Consider the following 26,664-nt stretch of genomic DNA (forward strand, 5'->3'; position numbering starts at 1 on the left):
GGAAAAATTAGAGTGACGCGGGAAATATATGACCTACAGGAGTAAAAACGCGTAAAGGGTTTACGCGGAAAAGACACGAGAAGATTCTGTGACACGGCACAGGTACCGTGACACAGCAGTATCCACCGTGTCACGGCAACAGGTACCGTGACACGATAGTATCCACCGTGTCACGGCAGCAGGTACCTTTTCACGGCAACAAGTACCGTGCCACGGTGGAATTTGACGCGAAAGAGCTTCAAAAATGGCACCGCAACACGATGCATAGTACCGTGTCACGGCACCAGGCACCGTCAAAAGGGGGAAGGCACTATTAGACGAAGCAAACTCCCGTGAAACGGTGCTTTTGCACTGTACGCGGTGATTCCAGGTTTTTACCCTATTTTAAAATCATCATAACTTATTCGTAACTTGGAATAAGGCATATAAAAAATCATTTGAAAGCTTATCAAGTCTACTTTCCAACCCAATTAGAATCAGGTCAAAATAATTTGTAAATTTTAAGATATGACCGTTTTAGTAGAAGGGTGTCGGTTTTGGGCCGAGTTTAGTGTTTGGCTCATATCTTCTTCGTTTCAAATCAGAATTGGGCTTATGATATATGGTTGGAAAGCTTATTGAAAGGCCTATCTAACCAAATAATAATTGGATCAAAATCATGTAGTCAAAAATCTGTTCAGCTCGGTTTTGAGATGTGGATATGGAAAGTGGAAAGTAAGTTATGGTTTAGGGAAATGAGCTAGAAATTGGATTGGTTCATGAAATATATTGAATAGAACATAGATTTAAGCACTCCAAAGATTAAATACTCAACCCGACCAATAATGACGGTGAAAGGTGTTCATCAACGGGTTTGGTTTTGGTGAGACATTTTTTGGTGTCTACACTTTGTAAGCTTATTATCCAGCCACAAATCCCCTAATCAGGGAGTATATAGTCTAATAGTATGTCTACCATACATCATCTACAATTGGAAATAAATTATTACAAACATATGCAAATATTCATACAAGCAAGATCACTCACATAATTGAAATGCTATGGATATGATTAAGTAGAAATCTCCATATTCAATTTTCAGAACAAAGGGAAAGAATCAACACTCAAATTATGAAAGAAGTATTCCCCATTTCCCCCTCCCCTTTAAAAAAAATAGTCATGTTACCGTCTCAACAATAAACCGACGATGTTGTAATTTAATTAATATTAGTAAAGGAAGGATACGTTGCAGCCCATAAACTAATGAGGTTTCCTACAATGTTCTTTGTTATTAAAAACACGCTATACAGCTATATATAACATGTGAGTGTAATGGTCATTTATAATGTATTTCATAATAATAATAGATTAAATGGTATTTAATTGTTAAGATTTTGGTTGATAACATTGTACGCATTGATATCAAATTTCTACCTCATAGTGTATCCCTCCAAGAGAGCTGGGGTATTAAACTTTGTAACTATAATTTGTAATAATCAATCCTAAATACACTATTGTTGTATAAAAATTATAATAATACAAATTTCGAAAATTATAATATACCCAATTGTCCGTACCCATGACCTATCCAAATTTATTATTTGGTTTTTTCATTAAGGGCCGAATGTTTAATTATGCAATATTGAGTCAAAATCGAAATTCTTGAACCTACATAATTTGATGTGGAAAAAATGTCAAAAATTATGCACTAAACCTTTACAATTTCTTGTCAAATGTTGCAGCTGTAAAGATTTGTAAAGTAATAATAAAGTGGCGAATGAAAACACCACTTGGAGGTCCACCCTTTTTAAAGTTGAAGACTATCAAGAAAGAAAAAGTTGATAGTCTTGCCATCATTAGCATCCATTAAGTGGTGTATAGGTGTCATAGATCATTATGTGGTTCTGCTTGTCTAGATTAGGTAAATGGTGAATAGACTATTTTTTCTAAAAACATCAGATGAGTGATATTGGGTATATATCTTTAGTCATAAATGTACTATGTTGGTTCAACATAAAATGATTAACAAAGATTAGATCAAGTATATGGCTACAATTTTAATCACTAGTCTAAAATGTATGATATTGCAATTTGTAAGGAAATAATTCGAAGTAGTAGCTAATTGATTCTGCTAAATTTCGTATCGAAATGCATCTTAAAGTCTTCAACGACAAGCTTTAATTTTCGAATATTATTACTACTTAGAATTTGTAGCAGTGTCTACGGTTTCGTAATTGATAAATATAAAAATGGATTCCATGATTGCTGACTACAAGTGAATCAAATGTAGTACTCAAGGTATGTGAATAATGCATTATTAACTACAACGTTGATGGACTATACTCCTAAGCAGTGGTAAATCATATTTTAGCCATTTCCAATTTGGATGCGATTTACAATGCAACAACATTTTAAATGAATATGTACATCCTAAAAATTAAACACAATATATGATCTAAGGTGCAAATTGGGTGCACATTAAATAGTCTGGGGACATGGTGCTCTTGAAATAATTCCTCATTTTTAATCGTACATTAAAGTAGGAGGTCATTGTAAGAAATAATAAGAATGTTGTGCAAGTTATTTACTGTTAATAAAAAATTTACCATATCTAATCACTTCAACATATGACAATGTATTAAGATAAATGTTAACAAGTGTCCAACACATCGTATTTACTACTTAGTATTATATGATATGTGCGCAGGGCCGTATCTGGGCCGGGGCAGCCGGGGCACCCGCCAAGGGCCCCAAAATCTGAAAATCAAATTAGTTATTAAAAAAAAATTAAAATTATAATATTACTAATAACGAAGTAAGCGGCATTTCTTGGTAAGTTAGTCAATCATTCCCTTAATAACTCCTCACAGTAAATCATTAATATTCCTCCTTGAAATTAACTCCATTTTGGGAAGTTAAATTTGACAAATTAATCCCATAATCTAAGCAATTCATCCGTATAATCTTCTATTTTCATCCATGAAATCAATTATTTGTATCATTACCTATATTTTTCTGATTTTTCATCTTCCTTCCCAAATTAATGCTAAAATGATGATTTCCCCCATAAACGTTCTTCTTTGCAATCAATTTTCAACAGGATTAATCTATGAATTTTCCTATAAATTATACTCTTTCAGTTGTTCTTCATATATCAATCTACCTAATCAATTTTTTCTATTTGTTTCTATTAATTTTTCACCATTATTATGGATTTTGGCTTCGATGTTCGAAGATAAACTCCTAAACGGTACGGGCCTGCTATTAAGTCATTGGTATGTTCTGTACTTTAATTTTTTTTCCAGAAATTACAATTGATTAATTTATTTTAATGTATAGATTATTCTATTTTACAAGAGAAGTTATGAAATAATCATATTAATTTTATGTCATACGAATTTTAATTTCTGATTTATGAATTATCAGTAGATTTGTAGATAGTATGTCAAATTTATATTTTTCCCAGTTCATTCTAATTTCTAATTTTGTTTGAATTATGATATTATAAATTTGATTAATGATTAATAATTAATTGATTATGAATTATCAAATTGTCACATTTGTCAGTATGTCGATTTGATAAATTGATTAATTTTTTAATTATGAATGATCAATTTATGAATTTGTCGAAATGTCGAATTGTAGAAATGTAGAATGATAATTGGTTAATTTTTAGTTAAAAATTATCAGTATGTCAAATGATAAACTTTTAATAATTTATTCAATTGTACTGAATTTTTAATTTGTGCTGTCAATATTATATTGTAGGTGTCGGGGTGTCGCTCATTCTACCATATCCGATGACTTTTGGACTTTTCGGCTTTACTACTAGCATCTTGCGAGATTTGGTGATATCATTCTTTAACTTTTTAATTGTATAATTTGTTTTAATAATGTTTCCGAGAAAACATGCATCCGGTCATGATAAAAGGGTTAAAAGAAAACGAATACAAGATTTAAATGAATCTCAAAGAGGAGCACTAGATAAGTTTTTTTGTATTAGTCGAGTTGAAGAGTGTTCGAATAATTTGAATAATGATAATATTAATGATGTGCCAAATGTTGATGTTCCTAATGATGTGCCAAATGTTGATGTTCCTAATGATGTTCCAAATATTGATGTTCCTAATGATGTTCCAAATATTGATGTTCCTAATGATGACCATGATAATGTTGATGTTCCTAATGTCGATAATAAAAATTTTCTTTCTTAACGTATCTCTCTAAAACTGAGAGTTTATCTCACTAAACTTGTGAGTTCTTGGTCTGTGTGTCTGCTCCTTGCATGCATGCAATTCCATTGGTCAACTTCGTCAACCGGCCTTTCACTGAAGATTACTTCTACGGGCAAGCAAAGGTGAATGCCTTTCCAAATTCTATCCCCATATCCAACATTAAAATCTTCTTTTGCATGGATAGCTGCTAGGAACTACACCAATCAGTAAAGGGAATTTCAATATCTCATCCTAGAGCCCCGGTCTATCTGTATTTGTTCTATGCATGCTTAACATTTAAGACACCTGTCGGGCATGCATTGTCATTTCCGAGCAACTCAGTAGTTATTCCGGCTATAAATGCTCAGAGTATTATTCTCCTTCAATTCATCTTCTTCTTATCATTAATTTTCTGAGTTCATCTTCTGTCTTTTTTGTTTCTTCTTGTTGTTTTCTTCTGTTTTATTCTGTGAGTATGGAGAATAATAATTCGGATGCAGTCTTTCGAATGGGGGACATGGTTCCTTCATCCAATAACAATCAAACACATGATAGGATTTATTATCACTGGTGTGTAATAGGTAGTTTTGTCGGACATAATCCACCATCTGTGGAATATGTTCAGCACGTGGTTAACTCAAGGTGGGTGAGAAGAGGAGATATAAGGGTCCATAAAATTGGAGTCTATTTTCTTTTCGAGTGTAGGGACAGTCTGGATAGACAAGGAGTCATCAGGGAGCATACAGCAATTTTCGATGGTAGAGTCATGATCTTCAAACGATACCAACCAGTGGATGTACCGCAACACATTGAATTCGCAATGGCTCAGCTGTGGGTAAGAGTCTATGGCTTACCTTTTCCTTTTTTAACTTCTCATTGGGCTCGAAGAATTTTTGAGTGAATTGGTCATATTGATACTTTAGATCAAGTGAGTGATCGTGCACCTAGATTCTCGAAACTCCGAGCTAGGATGATAATTGATCTATCTCAACCACTGGTGCCGGGGTGTTTTATCCCGGTGACCGAGGAAAAGGTCATATGGGTTTTTTTCAGGTACGAAGGGATCTTCAAATTCTGTAAACAATGTGGAATGGTGGGGCATTCTAGGAGGAGGTGCAACCTCACTTCTCAGGCTGCGAGAAGGCGCTTGCGACAAAGAATGACTGCAAGGGAAGAGAGTGGGCTGCGGGTGTTGTACGGGCCGATGGACCAGCCGTATTACACAAATATGATCCACGGGCTGCCGGATCGCTACATTTTCAGAAACACCGCCGTGAATCTACGGCGACTTGAGGAACCGGAGGACCTCTATGCGGAGATGCGACATCAAAGGGATAATGACATAACGGGGTCGGAATTTGATCAGTCATCGCCGTCAAACGACACCGAAGTTTATTATTCAGGGGACGAGGATTTGGGAGACGACTCTGAAAATTATGGCGAGGTGGATTTTGCACCTAGTCTCTCGCTATCCCCAGGTAGAAGGTATGGTTTGACGGAGGATCCATACGCACAATTCCACCCTTCTCAGCGTGGACAATCAAGTGATGGGCCAAATGTTGAGGGCCCACGTGGTGGTGGGGGGCCTCAAATACCACAAAATGGCGGCCTTCCGAGGATATATCAAGGAAAAATCCAAAGGTGGAGCCCATCTCACAATCCACGAAGATATGCGCAGGGTTTATCAGTTTATTCGGAATCGAACATTCCTTCTACATCAAGACCGAGGTTCATGAATTCCACCTACGAGGTAGGGGAATCGTCGAATGCAGCCAATCAAAGGGCGGGTCAGGCCCAACAACATGGGAACACTCTTTTTCAAACTTTGGGAATAACCGATTGGGCTACTACTTCTTTTAATCAGCTTGGAGGAAGTAATCAAACTGGGCTTTTGCAAGATGTTACAAATCAAGGTGCCCCTGTGTCTCAGCCGATTATTATGCCACCACCTCCGCCGGCGCTATGGTTGTTGGACTCACACCCACAACCAAGGGTAACTCGAATCTCAACTCCCTCTCAATCAATTATGCCATATGCTAGAAATATAATTGAAGCAGGTAGGAGGCTAGTTCATTCTTTAACAAATGGCCGCTCCGCCGCCGCTAGTGTTCATCCAGAACCGCCAGCACCATGGTCGCCTATCTTCGCCTCAGAATTTCCACACATGCCAGTGTTGGAATTCGACCCCCCCCCCCCAACACTCCGAATTCGTATAACTCGGATTCAATTGATAACACTCAAAGATGGCCGAGAAAGAGGATAAGGGAGGAAATACATTATGAGTCGAGGTCCTGTGATGATGGCTCGGTGAGGGAAAGTGCTTTTGACCCGGATTGGGCCGCTAGGAAGCGGCGAAGGACTCTAAATAGGTGGTCGGAAAAGGGCGGCTTCAGTCTTTGGCAAAAGGGGAAGAGTTCGACGGGTTTCGAGTTCAAATCTAAGGCTATCTCCGATGTAGACATGGCTGAACAATGGGGAGTTAAGGTGCGGGATGACAAATTCAAAAAATTCAAAAAAGCAGAAAGTAGGAAGAGGACATCCACCACCTCTTCGTCATCTTCTTCTGGTCCTCCGAAAAAGAGGAAGAGTGAGGAGGTAACTTCAAAACCATGTGAGGCAACGGATGATATGGAGATAGAAGTTCAGCAAGCAATTATGGAATCTATGATGGTGGAATGTTTTGGTGAGGCGGCTGCGCCGAATCAGCCCCCGATGGATATATGAGGATCGTTTCTTGGAATTGTAGGGGTCTCAATGACACACTAGCCCCTACACGTCCTTATTTAGTGTGGCTAATTAGTACTAAATTTCCTGCTTTCTTGTTCTTGTCGGAAACTAAAATGCCTTTTGTTAATGTTAGTCTTTTAGTAGATTCGTTTACTCCTAATTTTTCTTGTGGAGTAAATGCGGAGGGGTCTAGGGGTGGACTAGCATTGTTTAGTTGGTTTGAGGGGGATGTTAGTTGTGTTGTCTCCTCTTTAAATTATATCCTTTGTAACCTAAAAGATGCTAATGGAAGTAGTAGTAATATTTTGTTTTTGTACGGTGAGCCTAAACTAGAAGATAGACAAAGAGTGTGGGATGAGCTTTCAACTTTACTTCTTTTAACCCCTAATTGCCTCATAATTGGCGATTTTAACCAAGTAGGCACCTTACAAGATAAACTAGGAGGATCGCCCTTCATTAGGGGCCTTGAATCTTTTATCAATTGGAGTCTGGATAATAATCTGATGGAGGTGCCAAGTGCAGGGCCTCACTATACGTGGACTAACAAGAGATTGGAGGGAGGACTTATAATGGAAAAATTGGATAAAGCACTTTGCACCGAGCTTTGGTTTAATGAGTACCCAGAGGGACGAGTCTCTAACGAACCAATTTTAGTATCGGATCACGCAGCAATTATATATGACACGGATCCCTCTTTGCCACGAGCTAAGCGACCCTACCAGTTAGAAAGATGGTGTTTGAGATATGGCGCCATTAGAACTATAGCCAAGGAAACTTGGCTCAATCAGATACGAGGGTCACACATGTTTGTTCTAGCAAAGCATCTACATGTCTTTAGAGACAAGGCAAAAAAATGGTGCCTCGATAACAAGACATTATGGGGGGTAAATTGGCGAGAAATATCGAATGATCTAGCAATAAAAGGAGGGGCTATTGCGTCGGTTGCAGCGGGGGAGGAGTATGTGGCTGGAATTAATGAGATTATCCCAAATTGTGCTATTAATTTTCACTATTGGCAGCAAAGAGTGAAAGAGAAATGGGTGAAGGAAGGTGATGTTTCATCAAGAATGTTGTTTAACAGAGCCAAAACGAAGCAAAAAAAGAGGGAAATAATTACCTTGCGAAATGATGATGATGAATGGGTTACGGGCCATGACAATGTTGCAACTCTAATCCAAAACTACTTAAAAAGAGTTTTAATTCCGCCAAGGCAAGACAACCGTGAGCTGGAGGAACAAATTGACCTCCTATTTCGAGAAATGGAACTGCCAAAAATTAATGATGAAGAGGCAGAAGCTCTTATATCCCCCTTCACTAGTCAAGAGATTAAAAAAGCTATGTTTTCTATACATCACTTAAAATCTCCAGGACCCGATGGAATAATTGCGGAATTTTTTCATGTGCATTGGGATATTGTGGGAAACACAGTGGTGGATGCAGTGCAACAATTTTTCAGAACGGGGTTTTTGTTAAAAGAATTCAATGCCTCTCTTTTGATCATGCTCCCAAAAGTAGAGTGTCCGGAATTGGCTACACATTTTAGACCGATAAGCCTATGCAACACAATTTATAAGTGCATCACAAAGTGTATGGTAAATAGGATGAAGTGCACATTGCCGGCCTTGATTACAGAGTTTCAGCATGCTTTCGTGCCAGGAAGGTACATGGAGGATAATATCCTCTTGAGCCACGAGTTGACCCATGTCATCAATAACACAAACATTAAAGCTCCAATGGTGGCGGTTAAAATCGATATGTCCAAGGCTTATGACAGAGTAAATTGGGTTTTTGTCTTAAAAATTTTGAGACAATATGGGTTTCCTAGCAATTGGGTTCAATGGGTGGAGCAGTGTATAACAACAGTCTCATACAAAACTTTAGTGAACGGGAGGGTAACTGATTCTTTTAAACCTGAGTGTGGTTTAAGGCAAGGGGACCCTCTTTCCCCTTACCTTTTTCTCTTTTGCATGGACATTCTTTCTAGAATGCTCCTCCTAGCAGAAGATATTGGTCAAATTAAAGGTATTAAGGTCACTAGAAGATCGCCGTCCATTTCTCACTTATTTTTTGCAGATGATGCAATGATCTTTTTTAAAGCTACCCCAAACTCCTGTGAAAACATTGTAAATCTACTTGCCAGATTTGAAAAGGTATCGGGGCAACAGTTAAATCTTAACAAATCCTATGTGAAGTTTAGCCCAGCCACGTCGGATCAAGAAAGGGAAAACTTCAAAAATATTTTAAAAATGGAGCAACATCAAGAGTTAGGGACTCATCTTGGAGCACCAATTGATCTTAAAAATAAAAAGGCAGATAATTTCAGATACTTGGTGGACAAAGTAGCAGCAAAGGTCTTGCAATGGAGCTCTTTGAAACTCTCACAATCGGCAAAACTAGTACTAATCAATACGGTCCTAGTAAGCATCTCTTCCCATGTCATGAAGTGTTTTAAGCTCCCCTTATCCACGGCAAATGCTATTGATAAAATAATAGCAAGGTTTTTTTGGGCTTCAAAAGGGGAAAAGGGCATGCATTGGGTCAAAAAGGACATCATCCACCTCCCAAAGGGAATGGGTGGTCTTGGAATTCGATCGATCTCCACCTTAAACGATACCATGCTCTTCAAACAAGTGCAGAGGATGCACTGTAATCCTCAACTTCTCGTCTCTAATATTCTTTATAGCAAAAATACTTGCCCTCTTAGCACGGGAAGACGACAGGTACTGTCTAAACCCAACTTGTCTTGGGGAAGGAGGGGGCTACATAAGGTTGCTAATACTTTCATCGATGGTTATGCATGGAAGGTAGGGTCAGGTGAGCAGATTAGGTATGCAAACATGAAGTGGGTTAATGGTAAGATACCGGAGATGGCCTCAAATAGGGCGTTGAGAGGCGTGGGGACAGGTTTGGTTAGTAGTTTGATCTTAGATAACCCGAAGAGGTGGAACATAAGGAGCATTAGGGAAAGCTTCGACTGGAACAGTGCCAAAGAAAACCTAGATATGGAATTGCTAGAAGATTACCAAGATGACTTGCTTTATTAGAAAAATCATAAATCTGGTAGATACACAACAAAGACGGGGTATGCCTACCTCCAGCAGAGAAGAACTCAAAATGGAGACACAAGGTTAGATCCACAATTTTGCAAAACCCTTTGGAAAATGGATATTCCACCAAAATGGAGACTTTTTGTGTGGAAGCTAGCTATGAACGGTTTGGCAGCAAGGGCTAATCTACATCATAGAGGAGTGCCTGTAAACTTGGAATGTGAACTTTGTGATACGGAGCAAGAAGACACGAGTCACATTTTTCGTGAGTGTATGGTGACTAGAAGAATTTGGGAGGATAGCTCGGCTACTCTCCAATCTAGAACGACTGGGCCTAGTTGTATGTGTCAATGGGTCCAGAGTAATATCCTGCTATTTCATAGCGAGGATGGTATTCATAGCGACCGAATTACCAATTTCATTGTAATTCTTTGGTGTTTGTGGATTAATAGAAATGGGAAGATCTTCAAAGGGGAGGAGGGGAACTTGGATAATCTGAAGCGTCACATCGACAGGGCAAGGAAGGAGTTGGACATCTATAGATCACAGCCGAGCTCAAAGGAGGAAGAGTCGACAAATAACACAAGACCACCAGGTTTTGAGTATGCGTCTATAGGAAGAATAGACTACGAGCTTCAGCAAAATCAGGTAAGGGATCAAGGTGTCACAATCGAGTTCGATGGTTCATGGCAAAAAGCGACGGGCAATGCGGGTCTAGGCTGGACAAGGGCAACTGATGAGGAAAACACCGAGGAAGGGGGAGGCCACTACTGCAAAGTGATCTCGAGTCTTCATGCCGAAGCTCTAGCTTGTCTAAAAGCCATCACTTGGGCTCATGAGAAAGGTTACACTAAAATTTTTCTTCTTTCGGATTGTATTAACTTAGTTAATATTTTGGGTAAGCGTCAGGATCCGGAGATGGGGATCTTATGGACAATCCGGGAAATTGGAAGGAAAGCTAGGGATTTTGAAATTTGCGTAGTATGGAAGGTTAGCAGAAGTCAAGTTCATAGGGCACTCCAAAGGGCAAATGAGTGCAGAACCAATTTTACTTGCTTTATTACTTAGTTGCTTTGTTTCTTTTCTCGATGTCAAAAAAAAAAAAAAAAAAAAAAAAAAAAAATAATGTCGATAATGTTGATGTGAGTGTTAATGAACACTTTATCCCTCCTTTTAATATGTATGATCCTAGAAATTGGGGTTCACTTGATGCAAAATCTATAGATATTTTGATTGAAAAAGCACCTATAAGAGATTTAAATCTCACATTTCCTATCGATAGATTTTCTAGGCATTTTTCATATACTTATTTTACTAGAAAGTTGAGTAATGGAGAGACTTCGAATAGAAAATGGTTGGTTTATTCTAAAAATGTTGATAAAGTATATTGTTTTTGTTGTAAGTTGTTCACTTCTCAAAATAACAAAACTCTTTTAGCAAATGATGGAGTGAATGATTGGAAACATTTGAGTGAGAAACTCAGACTACATGAGAATAGTGTTGAACATTTGACTAATATGAGTATTTGGAATGAAACAAGGTTGAGATTGAATAAGAACAAAGGCATTGATAAAGAGTTGCAAGAAGGGATTCTAAAAGAAAAGGAACGTTGGAGACAAGTTTTGATAAGAATAGTATCTGTTGTTAAATGTCTTGCTAAACATAATTTAGCTTTTCGTGGATCTAATGGAAAATTGTATGAGGATAGTAATGGTAATTTTTTGGGCTTGATTGAAATGATAGCTGAATTTGATTTGATAATGCAAGATCATGTTCGACGTATAAAGAGTCATGAAATTCACTATCACTACCTCGGTCCTCAAACTTAAAATGAGTTGATTTCTCTTTTAGCCCATAGTGTTAGAACTTCTATGATAAAGATCATTAAAGAGGCTAAATATTTTTCTGTGATGCTTGATTGTACCCCGGATGTGAGCCATCAAGAGCAAATGACTTTGATTGTACGATGTGTTAATGTGTCTTGTGATAAGATAAAAGTAGAAGAATTTTTTTTAGAATTCTTAATAGTAAATGATACATCTGGATTAGGACTTTTTAATGAATTGTTAAATGTGTGCAAGTCTCTTGATTTAGATATTGATAATGTTAGAGGTCAAGGTTATGACAATGGTTCTAATATGAAAGGAAAACATCAAGGAGTTCAAACGAGACTACTTGGAATAAATCCAAGGGCTTTATATATGCCATGTGCTTGTCATAGTCTTAATCTAACTCTTTCGGATATGGCACATTCTTGTGTTAAAGCTATTTCTTTTTTTGGAATTGTGCAACGCATATACACATTATTTGCAAGTTCTACCAAAATATTGAAGGTTTTAGTTGATAATGTTCCTGGGCTAACTGTTAAATCTTTGTGTAATACTCGATGGGAGAGTAGAATTAAAAGTGTTAAAGCTATTAGATTTCAAGCGCCTCAACTAAAGTTAGCTTTGCAAAAATTGTATGACTCTAGTGGTAATGATGCTAAGACAAAGAGTGAATGTGAAAGTTTGGCTAATTGTGTTGCAAGTTATGAATTTTTACTTGGCATTGTGATTTGGTATGACATCTTATTTTCAATTAACACTGTGAGTAAGAAATTGCAATCTAAGTCTATGTGTATTGGAGTTGCAATGAAGGAAGTGAAAGGTATTATTTCGTATTTTGAGGAGTATAGAAATAATGGCTTTGAATCTAGTATAAATATTGCTAAAAGCCTTGCATTTGATATGGGTATAGAGCCTACACTTCCGACAAAGCGTCAAATTTTTAGGAAAAGACAATTTGATGAGAACAATGATAATGATGAAGAAATACAATCACCCGAGGAATCTTTTAGAGTTAATTATTTTTTGGTGGTTGTTGATATGGCAATAAACTCTTTGAAAAATAGATTTGAACAATTAGAGCTTTTTTATAATATATTTGGTTTTTTGTTTGATTCAAACAAATTAAAGTCATTAGACAATGATGAATTAAGAATTTCTTGCATCAATTTTAAGACTATTTTTCTAATAACAATTTGTCCGATGTTGATGCAGATGATCTTTTTTCAGAATTGAAAGTATTGCAAATGACTTTACCAAATGTGTTGATGTCGGCACATGAGATTCTAGAGTTTGTCAAAGCTGCCGATTGCTTTCCAAATGTATCAATTGCTTATCGAATACTATTGACTATGCCGGTAACGGTTGCATCCGCCGAAAGAAGTTTTTCGAAGTTGAAGTTATTGAAAACCTACTTGAGATCATCAATGTCTCAAGAAAGGTTGAATGGTTTAACTACTTTATGTATTGAGAGAACAATGTTAGAGCATATTGATGTAGAAACTATTATTAATGACTTTGCATCTAGAAATGCTAGAAGAAAGTGTTTTGTTTAAGCGTTATTGTAATAATAAAATTTCTTAGCATTAAACAAAGTCTCTCGTAAATTTTTTTGTGCATACCCAAAATAATATTTTTTTTTTGTACCAAGGGCCCCATTTTTTTTATCCGCCCCTAGGCCACCAAAGTCTTAGAAACGGGCCTGTATGTGCGCATGTCCAAACTATGATTACATAAAAAATAAAAAAAAATAAAAAAAAATAAAAAAAATCATAGTTATTATCCTATACTATAAGATGTATACATATTTTCTTTTTTATTTTGGTTGGTACTACTCTTTTGTTTTTTTTTAATTAATACACAGTAAAGATAGACCATAGGCTTACTAAAGATTTACGTGGACTGTATATTAGTATTAAAAAACATTCGTGTTGTATAACTGTAGGCTTATTAAGTAATCAAGTTTGTATAAAAAATTGTACTAAATTTAGCTTCCGCTTACTTAATCACAATCATTCTCTAAATAATATTACCACTGCATTGGCATTAATTTGGTATTTGGGAAATATTTGAGCGATGTAAGGGATTAGAGACTTTGAGGAACGAGACCACACCACGACAAAAAACCCTAATTTTTGACACTTTATGTTGTTTCTTTACTACAAATGTAATTGAAGTTGACCTACATTCCAAAAAGTAATCCAAAAAATTTGAAGATAGAAACACATTAACCCAATTATGTCATCTTCCACTTCTTTTAACTCATTCAATACTCCTAAGGCAGATCGACCTTCGTCGTCTGATGTTGTGAGACAACGAAGGAATGCTCGCACCCATGATTTACCAGAAATACCCTACATCGATCTAATCCATAACCAAGGTCCAAAATTTTCTGAAATAGAAAATCAACCTCCACTAAATTTACCTATACCTCATGGGGGTTTTACTATGCTGTCTGTTATTCCTGCATCTATCTGGATGGATCCTGTTATGCCTCCACTACGACAAACCCCATTTGAGATAGAGATAGATGAAGGTTCATTGATGTCGCTCTTTACTATCCATGTTTCCAGCTCTGATGATGATGATGTAGGTGTCACGTATTACCTACGTGGTAACGAGACATTTGAAAGAGTTTACAATTATTATGCTAGAAGGTGTGATCGCTTTGTGAATTAGTTGATGATTATGAAAATGGGGGATACGATTGCGGAGCATGATACTCCCATGGGACTCCGTCTCACCATGTTGAGCGATTAATTGCTCGTAGTGAAGTAATCGAAGTTTATAATATTTTATTTCAAAGCTTATAATTTAGGTAAATTAGTTAATAAATTCATAATTACAAAGTAAGGCGTATAATGTGAAAAGGCAGTTAAGTTCGATTTTCTCATCGTTATTCAGGACTTAGTGTTTATTAATTAAGATGTGTTTGATTAAGTTTATAATATTTTAATTATTTTTTTTAATTTTAATTTTAATTTTTTTTTAATTTTTTTTTTTTTAACAGAACCTGTCTTTCAACTTGAACACTCATGTCAAGCAATTTTATGTGAGGGAGCACTTGACAAGTCCATTCCGAGTCAAGGTTAGGGGTGCCCTAGACGCTCAGTTAAGGGGGATATTCGATCTTTGGGCACTCTACAGGGGGCTTGATCCACAGAGGCTTGTTATGACCTGCATGAATCGTGCCCTTACTAGGTACGACACCGTCGACGTAGCCAAGATCAGGAATGAAGACGATGTGTTGGTCTTGCCTAACATTTAGCTTTTGGAGTTGAGCGCCTCAATTATGCGTAATTGAGGCAAATTTCCCATGGATAAAATGTTACACAACTAACGGCTATGCTTTTTATCTACTTTTGTGTGTTTTTTGTGAATGTGGTTTAGCTAGTATCCACGGTTGTGTGCAAGTAAGAAAGTCACCTTTTGTAAGATAAGTTTGTTTTGTTTCGTAATTAGTAAGTACGAAGGGCCCTTGTAGGGTGATTGTAATGTTATTGTTCAGCATCTTTTGTATCACTAATTATGCGTGAACTAATGTTTATTTTGTTTGAAATTTCAACTTATTACCTCTCAATTTTTAATTCAAACTAAATATAGTAGGTTAAAAGGTTGAAGTGTTGAACCACTATATAGGATCCCTAACAATCTGCCTTTGCTAATTTTTTTCATTTTTTCACCAACAATTAATTTTGCTATTGTTGAAACATAGAATTATTATATGAAACTTACCTAAATTCAAATGACAAAGTGACTTATAATTCTCCAAAAAATATTAAATCTATAATTTCAAATGGGTGATTCCACTTTGAAGATAATTATTGTTGAGGATAACGATCATCATTTCAATTTTGGATGTGGGTAACTCAAAGTTGTATTTAGGAAAGTTTTATATTGTACAAGTAATGTTTTGTCAGTGCCTAAATTGAAAATTAGGGAATGTAGTATGTTCTAATAGAGAAGGGACTTAGCTTACGAGTGACTAACAAATAATGCAGGTTTAGAAATTGGTAAAATGTGTATAACAACTGTTTGTAAGATACTTGTAAGGGGTTGCGACTCAAAATAATAATATAGTTCCCAATAACTAAATTCAAATATTTAATAGAGTTAAATATAATGGAAGGTCCTTACTTTTTTAAGGACCTAGTCTTAGAAATTAGGCCACTTAACTCACCTGAATTCCGATTGAAAACTTAGTCCGTTGATTAACAAAATTTAGGTCCTTGTTAGCATATATTTAACTAAAAACAATTTAAAATTTTGATAGAAAAAAATAAATAATAAACTAAATCCCCTAATACATTTTTTGTTTATATTAAAAATACAGCTACAACCATGTCTGGTCGTAAACCTCATCTATCGTCAATAGCGGACCTCGTGGCTGCTGGCCACGACACTTCACCAGCAAAAAAAAACTCTGTCAATAGCGGACCTCGTGGCTGCTGGCCACGACACTTCACCAGCAAAAAAAAACTCTGTCAATAGCGGACCTCGTGGCTGCTGGCCACGACACTTCACCAGCAAAAAAAAACTCTGTCAATAGCGGACCTCGTGGCTGCTGGCCACGACACTTCACCAGCAAAAAAAAACTCTGCTGCTTCAATTGACTGGTGTATTAATTTATCATCTAAAAAATTTTGTGTCTAAATTTACCTCATATAGCATACCATTATGAACAGGGTTGCAATATAATAATAATAATTTTCTTTTTGTAAGTTTTTTTTTATTTTTTTAAAGGGTTATTAATCTAATTTATCATCAATAAAGTGATTATGGTAAAAGAGCCCAAAAAAATTTAGACATATATATCAATCTAGATGTTGTGTTGAATGATGAAAATAGAAAGAATTCTATAAAGTTGAAGTTCTGACAAATTGTATCTTTCTGCATAGTTTATTTCTCAAAAAATTAAAAATAAAATATACTTGTTCACTTATGAGTTTTTTACTTTATTTATTTATTTTATTTCTTTTTCCGGGCTTTGATTCATTTCATTATGGATATTCAATAATCCAACAATAATGCATTTTTTTTCCTATTTAAATTTATGGGATTAGATATTTTTTATGATCTAATTATACACTTATAGAACTATGAAACTTCATGCACAATCAAAAATTTGTAATCCCAGGCTTATTTATTTTTGGTTTTCAAGTAAATAGTTGTTTATTTTGCGCCTAATTGTGATGAATCGTTAAAGGTTTGATTCCATTTATTATATATCAATTTATCTAAAATTTTTGCTATGTTTATTTTTTTTTAAACGAAGGAATTGTTTTCATGGCGTTTGAGCATGCAATCCCTAACAATGGTGGAAAAGGAATTAACAGGGAATGAGAGAAAGTGCAATTTACCATTATCCCACGTTAGCTAACTTTAAATATAGTTGATTTTAGGGACCACATGTTACTATACTTGGGTTAAATATGTTTAAATTTGGACGGGTAAAGTAAAGTGAGGTCCTTAACGGATTAAAAAATGTGTGAGGCACGATAAGGTGAACAAAGTCAACGGTGAAGTCCTTATACTATAAATAACTCATATTTATTAAGTAAGTAATTGAATAAAAACAGCTACGTCGAATAAAATAATATTATTGTAGTATTTTGCAAGGACAAAAAAAAATATGTAAGTCCGTCACTTGTTTATGCGCCTGTTAAGAATGTTTTTAAAGATGCTCGTATTTAAAAAAAGCAGTCGTCACATGTGAGGTGGATTCCCCTTTTTAACAAGTATGTTTTTAAATATCACTAATTGTACTCGGAAATCAAGAAATTGAAATACGTTGCGAATATAGAAGTTCACAGACATGAAATACCTATGCCTGAAATGTCCACTCGTGTCTAATATACAATAACTAAAACCTATTAATTGTAGAAATGAAAATTTTATTAAATAAACCCTAATCAAGCTTTGTAGCGTAGCATACAAAGTAATGTTAAAAATTTCCCAAATGTCTAATGTAAAAGTGTACCAATATGTACCACCTATAATGTGTCTATGCTCAAAGTGTGTAGGTCCCTTTAAAAAATATGTTCTCAAAAAACAAGTTGGTAGTCCCTACCACTAATGTCATCATTAAATAAGTCCAAGAAACCTACACTCCATACTTCTTAAATATCGATCAATTACATTAATAAACACCCTAATACTCTCTATATTCCACACGCACAAAAAAAGGGGGAAGGGGGGAGGGGGGCGGTTGTGTTAGATGTTGTAAGTTGTAGCCAACAAAAATGGAAGAACCGTTATGTACATCTAAATTCTTAGGGGGTCTTGAAGGTTCCTCTTCCATGAATTTGGTAGAAAGTTCATCATCTACAATAGGAAGAGAACCAAGCTTCATAGGTTTTGACGAACCTTCTAATGATGGACACCCCAATAATCTCTTGCAGAAATTTACACCAGTATATACAGAGCGTGCAAGTAAAAACAACAAATAGAATGCACTAAACACTGGCATGCAACTCACAACCTCAGTCTGATGGATAAAGAAAGTAGATTTTGGTATATACGAACATGGGAACCGAAAAAACAAAACAAAGGCAATGCTCATGATATGTTCAACAAATTCCTCAACCCAAGCCCTGAGACAAAGCAGATCAAAACCAACAACTAAACAACAAAACTAATGTAGGAACTAAAGCAGAGGAAACAAAGAGCAACTCAAAAATTTACCCTTAACAGACAGGACCTCAATTAACATACCAAGATGTTAGAGATAATATCGGAAAATGTATGTGTACAAGAACAAAGAGCATTCAATTATCATACCAATCAATCCACCAACTCATACCAATCAATCCAAAAAGTTTTACTAAGGTATGGCACGCTTAGTAAAAGCTTCACACGAGTTCGCACTCATATATACTACCCATCAACTAGACAACAACCAAGCTATTACTCTTTCAAGTCAGCCACAACATATTTTAGTGCATTCAAAGCAGAAACATTTCAATAACACTTGAGCAGGCAAAGCAGATCAATTGAAACCAACAACAAACTAAACAAGAAGACTAATTAACATCTTCAAATTCATGATACTTTGGGGTGCCATGTAGAGTTCATGAAATGTACAAGTTAAGCTAGGTTTTGCCTAGTATGAGCCTTAAGTTGTGCATTGGCATGCGTATCCCATCAAACTATCAAAGAGATGCAAGTTATATTGAGTACTCGTAGTTGAAGTGCATTAGTATATCTGTAAACCCAAAAGATATAGCCTTAACATCATTAAGTATATAATAAAAATTTCAACCATAGGAAAGCTGAAAAATGGTAGGGAAGTAGGAAATAAAGAGACTGTATGAAAAGAGCTTCAGAAGGGTGGAACACTTGATGAATGAAATTCAGATACTCATGCTCTGAGACATCAAAACCTTGTAACTCTTTATGGATGCACTTCCAGCACTGCAGGGAGTTACTGCAGATCATCTGTTTGGTAAAAAGGCAAAACCAGGACCACTCACATGGCCCATTCGCCTCAGAATTGCCATTGAAACAGCCAGTACACTTTCATACCTTCATGCTTCTGATATCATACACCGTTGATGTCAAAACTAGCAACATTTTCCTAGACAGCAGCTTCAAAGTTAGGGTGGCTGATTTCGGACTTTCTAGAGACTCTTCCCTACTGATGTAACTCACGTCTCAACAGCACCACAGTCCACTGCTAACTGCTAGAAGTGATGTTTACAGCTTCGGAGTTGTTCACTTGTTCTCATTGAGCTTATTTCTTCTTTGCATGCAATTGACTTGTAGAGGAATAGAAGTGAGATCAACCTGTCTAACTACGCGATGAACAGGATTCAAAGATGTGGTTTTGATGAGTCGGTAGACCCGCAACTAGGCTTTGCCTCAGATTTCAAGGTTAAGAGGATGACTAATTTGGTGGCAGAGCTCGCATTCCAGTGCTTTCAGACCATCTATGGATGAGATACTGGATCCACTAAATAGGATAGGGAGTTCCGATTATGATGCTTTGCAGGCAGAAGAGATGGCTAATGATCCTAGGGAAGTGGTGAAAACACCAACTAGTTGTCCACACCTTCATCTGTAGATGATGATCATGCACAGTTGTTAAATACTCGTCAGCTGCATCCACCTTCTCCGACTTCTGTATGGATAAATGGGACAGTAGATCTACTACACAAAGCAAAGACAAAAAAGTCGATGTTTTATGTATATATATTTTCGGGAAAACACATTGTTAAGCAATTAAAATGGTAAGAGAAACCATTTGGCACCTCAAGCTCTAGGTAGTGTAAAACCATGAATCGTGTTTTAACTCGTACATGGTTCATATCTGACTACGTACTATGCATGTATTTGAAAATTTTGATGTAAGAAATGTATAGAGGAGATTAATCCATATTCTGCAGTACTGCTTCAAATCACAGTGAACTGTGTTTAGAGCGCTCACTGTTATTTGGAGAATGCTTCTTGAAAATTGTCTAACACCTTGCAATATCTTAAACTGATGTATCACAAATTTATTATCATGATTCCTCTGTTTTTTTTTTCCCCTTCTTAAGAAAGTTAGTCTAAGTAGTGTTAGTCTAAGTAGTACAGTATGTAACATATTAGAAATTATAACAGTTTAGATTAGTTGCAAGTTCAGTATCATATGTTGCAGGTGACTCGACGATGTAGACGACTGAAAGCAGTGTTTTCAGCCTGCAAGTAAGTGGTTCAGGAGTCAGGACACAATAGCCTCACGCCAGCAGCTTACAGATAAGATCGATTTTTTGTCAGTTTAAGTAGTGTTGGTGCAGATGCTAACTTGCAGTTCACTAGTAGAGCCATGGAAATTGGCCTCACATATATATGATTCAAGTTACCACAGGTATATGAAAACGAAAAGGCGATATAGAAATAGAGATTAAAGAACTCATAGATCAGCTGAAAGAAGTTAAATTGCAACAGCATTTGATTATTAATCAGATGACCAAGATAATTTAAGGACACCATTGAATCATTTATGGGAAGGCTATAATGTTTCTAGAATACAGTGATTCCTATAAGCTCATGTTGATCAGCAGCTGAATAATTATGCTTTACCTTACAAAATGGGGGGACAGAAAATATACATATAGAATATACATGAAGATTAGTTAATCTCTAATAATTAGAAAGAAGAATTAGCCACATTACTGCATGTGTATGTGTTCAGACTGCATTTTCCTTGAGAGGTATATCATGATCATGAAATGAAGGAGAATCTGACTTCTCGTTTTGTTGATTCGATTCAATTAGCATCAACACAACTTCCCTCATTGATGGCCGGTCGAACGGGGACATGTTAGTGCAGAGTAAGGCAAGTTTCATGACAGTTAACATATGATCAACAATTGCTTGGTCTTGTAGATCTAATCGATCATCAAGTATCCCAGGCGTTAATGAATTAGATCGGATATAACTTTTGGCCCAATTTACAAGATCGCCTCCCTGTTCTATTGGCTGTACAGGGGTTCTTCCAGTTAGCAATTCCAAAAGAACTACTCCGTAGCTGTAGATGTCGCACTTTTCTGTAACCTTCATGGTGTATGCATACTCTGCAAGGACATAAATAACCATATTGAGAAAAATAATTCTGCTGTACTTGCATGTTTCCCAATAGAAGCCATAGCTCAGTAGAAATAGATCAAAATGTAACCCTCATTGACAGGCGATGCAATTACCGGCCTTAGACATTCATGTTATCACAGCATATCAGTCATAAATATGCTTCTAACCATACCATACAAAGTAAAAACACCTGTCCCAAGGATATGTAATACATAGTACCGTATTCTGTCCGAGGACTAAGTTAACATACCCTTTGTAACAAGTTTTTGCTTTCTACTTAAACTTAGGATCTAGACCCAGCAACCTGATTTTTTATCTCATCGAAGAGCCTACATTATTGTTTTAATATGATTTTTCAGAAATTTATATGGAGTAATTTTGATTATCATCAAATCTTAGCTTTATCACGTCTAAAACATTTTACTTAATTAATTCAAGTTCAATAGAATGAAATCATCAAGATGTAACTATTTTCAGTCAAAATAAGAGGCTCAGTAAATCGTATATATTGAGTCAATAGATGAGTTAAGTTTAACATATCCAAAGGAACTGTGTAGCAAAATTACCAGTTCTGCATTTCTGCATATCCAACAACAGCCGGAAAACAAATCAATGAACAAAGAACAAGAGCTGTACTTTAAAAATTAATTGACACATCAATGCAACATTATAATTTCATCCTGTTAACAAATTACTTGTATAAGTGTCCATGTTATTTCACACTAATTGCTTGAAAGGCATTCCATAATATATGATAGACATTCATCATAACTTGCACAATTCTTAACAGCAAGTCAAGACCATTTACGTCACTAATGAACATATTATAAGCAAATCGTTTTCCTAAAAAAGAAGATAATATCCTAGAGTGAATCACCAAAAATTTGTGGAGGGGGAACCAACAAGGTTGTTATGGCTACCATTCATTTTATACATTCGCTAAAGTTTAATAGCATTTGCCAGATAATGAAATAACAAGTAAACAAATGAGCATTGAAAATGGAAAAAGGAAAGAAAAGAGAAAAAACTTATAATTAGAATATGTCCAAGTGACATAAAAATCTTACCAGGGGCAATGTATCCGTATGATCCAGCAACTGCAGAAACTGATTTTGATTGTGGCATGTCAACAACCTTCGCCAAGCCAAAATCACCAACATGTGCTTCAAACTTATCATCTAGTAGGATATTGTTGGATTTGATATCACGGTGAATAATCCTCGGTTTGCAGTCATGGTGTAAATACGCCAGACCTTGAGCAGAACCAAGTGCAATTGAGAATCGAGTAGGCCAATCCAAGCTACATGAAGACCCATGAAGAACCTCACCTAGGCTGCCCCTTGACATGTACTCATACAGCAGCAGATTTGAACCCTGGTTATAGCAAAACCCATAAAGCTTCACTATATTTCGGTGTCTAATCTTTCCAAGAGTCAATATCTCTGCTCGGAAGCTGTTCTCAATGTTGTTCCCCTCCCTGTTAGAAGCTAGTCTCTTGACAGCAATTGTCAATCCTGTGTGCATTACTGCCTTATAAACCGTGCCACAAGCACCCTTTCCAATAACATAGCTCTCATGAAAATTGCTAGTTGCCACAATGAGATCATGGAAAGTGAAGCCTTCCTTTGGAGGAAAGTAAATATCTGAGACTGAGGAATCATCACCATTCTCTTCCACAGAAGCCACAGTTTCAACAGGCCGCCGCATGTAGAACAATATAACAACAATAAGAATGAGTGAAATGCCACCTACAGTAGCTGCAATTACAGTAACTGTTTTTCCCTGGGAAGATTCAGCATTTCTTTGGGGCAAAAACGGATGAAATGCTGATGTATCGTTGCAGGCTGAAGCAAGAGGCTGGCCACAAAGATCCTTATTTCCAAGAAAGCTGCTTGATTCCATGGTCTGGAACAATGGTATTGATGGTATTGGCCCTGTTAAGTCATTATACGAGAAGTTTACACCCAACAAGCTAGAAAGATCTCCAAATGTGCTTGGAATTTCACCAGTCAGGTGGTTGTTATTCAGGTAAAGATATTCTAGGAGAATAAGATTTCCAAGTTCTGACGGGATTGCCCCAGACAGATTATTATAGCTAAGATTCATAGCAATCTGCAAGCTTGAAAGAGATCCCAGAGACGATGGTATCCGACCAGACAATGAGTTTCCACCCATCTGCAGCTCAGTTAAGCGAGTAAGATTGCCCAGTACAGCAGGAATATTTCCAGAAAACTTATTTTCTGAAAGCATGAGAAGTTCCAGCTGCAAAAGGGTCCCCAGTTCAGCCGGCAGATTACCTTCAAAGCTGTTAAAGCTAAGGTCAAGACGCTGAAGCTTCTTGCAGTTAATGATATCAATCGGGATACTCCCTGTAAGAAAATTCGATGAGATGTTAAAAGTCACCAGCTGAGACAAATTACCAATCTCTTTCGGCAACCACAACACAAAGTTATTGTTTGCAAGATCCAGTCGCTGCAATTTATTACAATTTCCAACTTCAGGGGGAATAGGACCACTAAATTTGTTCTGTCCAAGCTCAATGGCAGAGAGATTCTTCAATTTGCACAATTCTGAAGGAAAGCTCCCTGTCAGCTTATTTCGAACCAAACGAAGCTGTACCAAGGATGGACAATTTAAAACCCCCATTGGAATGTTCCCATAAAGCTTATTCGACTCAAGATTCAACAATATCAAATTAGAATGCCGACATAGAAATGGAGGAATTCTCCCCGTCAACATATTTGCTGAAAAATCAACAACCCAGAGTGGGCTGTATACCCCAAGCCCTCGAGGAATACTACCAGTAAGCTCGTTGTCAAAGAGCTGAAGTTGAATCATCCGATTTAAGTACTGAAAGCCGATTGGAATAGGACCAGTGAGATGATTGATTGAAAGATCCAGCTTTGTCAAGTTCTTTAAGGAAGTCAACTCATTTGGTATAAAACCAGTAAGTTGGTTCTGGAAAAGATACAAAAGCGTCAGATTCTTTATGTTGCCAAAATCAGCTGGAATCTCCCCTGTCAATAAATTCTCAGAAAAATCGATTTCAGATGCTAAAGATAGATTCCCTATTTCCCTTGGAATTGTTCCATTCAGCTGATTCCTATAGAGGTATAATCTTTTAAGAAACTTGAGATTCCCAATTTCTGCAGGGATTTCCCCAACAAGATTATTCTGGTATAAAGCAAGTGTTTCAAGATTAGTACAGTTCCCAATCTCTTTCGGAATATTACCCGAAAGTTGATTACCCCAAAGAATCACTTCAGTCAGCTTAGTAAGCATCCCAATCTCCTTAGGAATATTCCCAACAAGCTGATTCTGTGCCAGTCCAAGATATTCCAAATTTTCACATCTGCCAATCTCAGCAGGCAAGCTTCCACTGATCGACGTTTGCCCAGCACGAAACTTCTGCAACTGTTTCAGGTTCCCAAGTGACCGAGGCAATGGACCACTAATCCTATTGGTGTATGCCACAAATTCAACCAACGACGAAAGGTTCCCAAACTCATCAGGAATGGGACCAGACAGCAGGTTATTGCACAGATTCAGGTATTGCAAAGAAGACAAACTACCCAATGAAGCAGGGATAGAACCTTCAAACTGATTATTGTTCAAAGAGACAGACTGTAACAACGAGCAATTCCCTAGCTCATGTGGTATACTCCCACCCAATGAATTGAAAGAAACATCAAGATAAGTGAGGTGGGTTAAACAGCCAATGCTCGGTCCCAACGAACCCGAAAGATTCATCATTGTAAGATCAAGAGACACTACAACAGGCTGGTAAGTACTGTTGGAACAGGTCACACCTATCCATTTACAAGGTGTTTGATCACTATGATTCCAATTACTCAGATTATTGTACTTATCATTAAGTCCATTTTTCAGCTCTAACAGACAAAAACCCTCAGAATTTAACCCTTCACACAAGAAAATTACATGGGCAATAACAATGAGAAATCCCCAAACCCAAATTTTATGTGATTCAGAAAACATTGGCATTCTAAAAACCCTTTATTCATACAAAAATTGCTAACATAACCCCTTTTCCCTCCTTCAATCCTAACAACCTAATAGTAATCTAAATCACAAGTTAAATAACAATGATGGGTGCAACATAATCCGAAAAATCGAAAACCCGAAAACAAGATACAAGAAAGGATCAAGAGAAGGCTACAAGCATACCTCTAAGGCCATTATTTGTAAAGAAGAAGTATGAGAGGCAAGAAAACCACCATGAATGAGAGCTGATATATGGAGGAAAAATACAACCACAATTGCAACCCATTAGCATAAACACATAAATTCAACTTTTCCCAAGATTTGTGGGAATCATATAATTGATGAAATAAAGGCAAAATTAGAGCTGAAAAAGAGAAAAAGAAATGAAATTTAATATGGGGTTTTTCCTCTTTTCCCAAGGTGAAGATATAGTAACCTTTTAAGAAGCAAAAAAGACACTCAAAATGCAATGAATGAAGGGATTTTATTGTGTGATCCCACCAAATAAAATTAAAATAAGGTGAAATGAAATCTGGGTCAAAATGAAAATTTATGGTGAAAAATCTTTAGGAAAATCGAAGAGGATGGATGAAAGGTCTTAGATGAAGCTTTAATGGCCGACAAAGCATGCTTTCACCTTCCTTGGCTTCTCTATCAGCAGCTTCTTCTCTTCCTCTTTTTTAGTGCTGATTGATGAGAAGATAGCTGAGAAAGATAGAAAGGTTATACTAACTTTTTGGGAAGTAAAATACAAGTAGCTTTTTAGAGTAGATTCTTTTTTAGTTAAAGGAAATACCCTCATTACTTTATGAGATTAAACTATTAATGCTATCTAACTTAGGGTGGTACGGTGGTACCCCGGCAGCCCGGATTATTAGCTCCGGACTTGAGATTAAATCCGTTTATATCATGATTATCTGTCTCTAAGACTGGTGATATTTGACGTAATCTAACATGATTATGCGATATGTAATAGATCGAATTTAGTGATAGAGAAATCAGAACATGAATTTAATATGGACATAAATTAATTCGTCATATAATGCAATTATCTTTCATCTTACATTTTCAATACTACTCCGTATTTTTTAAAAAAAAAATAATAATAAAAACAACTTTTTCAGTTAATATATTTTTATAATACAATCAAAAGTGAAAAGCTAAAAACATTGAATACTAAAATATAGTATGAAATTTTATTGTATTGATGGACAAAAGTTGTGATTTAACCATCATTTTGAAATCTAGATAAAAAATCAAAATGATAATTTTTATAGGTTCTTTATATATTTTTATAGG

General features: G+C 36.3%; 3 protein-coding genes across 3 annotated transcripts; 2 read left to right on the forward strand and 1 right to left on the reverse strand.

Annotated features, from left to right (window-relative positions):
- The first annotated feature begins 3,872 nt into the window (after positions 1-3,872).
- LOC145606998 (uncharacterized) lies at positions 3,873-11,796 on the forward strand. Its single transcript, XM_081662795.1, has 2 exons — positions 3,873-4,141; positions 11,133-11,796. Exons 1-2 carry the CDS (start codon positions 3,873-3,875, stop codon positions 11,794-11,796), a joined length of 933 nt encoding a protein of 310 aa, XP_081518921.1.
- A 42-nt stretch (positions 11,797-11,838) lies between these two features.
- Positions 11,839-13,349, forward strand: LOC145606999 (uncharacterized). Its single transcript, XM_081662796.1, has 2 exons — positions 11,839-12,895; positions 13,009-13,349. The coding sequence occupies exons 1-2, from the start codon at positions 11,839-11,841 to the stop codon at positions 13,347-13,349; spliced, it is 1,398 nt and encodes a 465-aa protein (XP_081518922.1).
- Positions 13,350-20,693: 7,344 nt separating this feature from the next.
- Positions 20,694-26,092, reverse strand: LOC145608475 (uncharacterized). The gene is made up of 2 exons (XM_081664090.1): positions 22,431-26,092; positions 20,694-21,350 (listed from the first exon to the last, which is right to left on the reverse strand). Exons 1-2 carry the CDS (start codon positions 25,363-25,365, stop codon positions 20,965-20,967), a joined length of 3,321 nt encoding a protein of 1,106 aa, XP_081520216.1. The 5' UTR covers positions 25,366-26,092; the 3' UTR covers positions 20,694-20,964.
- Between the last annotated feature and the right edge of the window lie 572 nt (positions 26,093-26,664).

This window comes from Chenopodium album, chromosome 23, assembly GCF_948465745.1.
Source record: "Chenopodium album chromosome 23, dcCheAlbu1.1, whole genome shotgun sequence".
NCBI lineage: Eukaryota > Viridiplantae > Streptophyta > Magnoliopsida > Caryophyllales > Amaranthaceae > Chenopodium > Chenopodium album.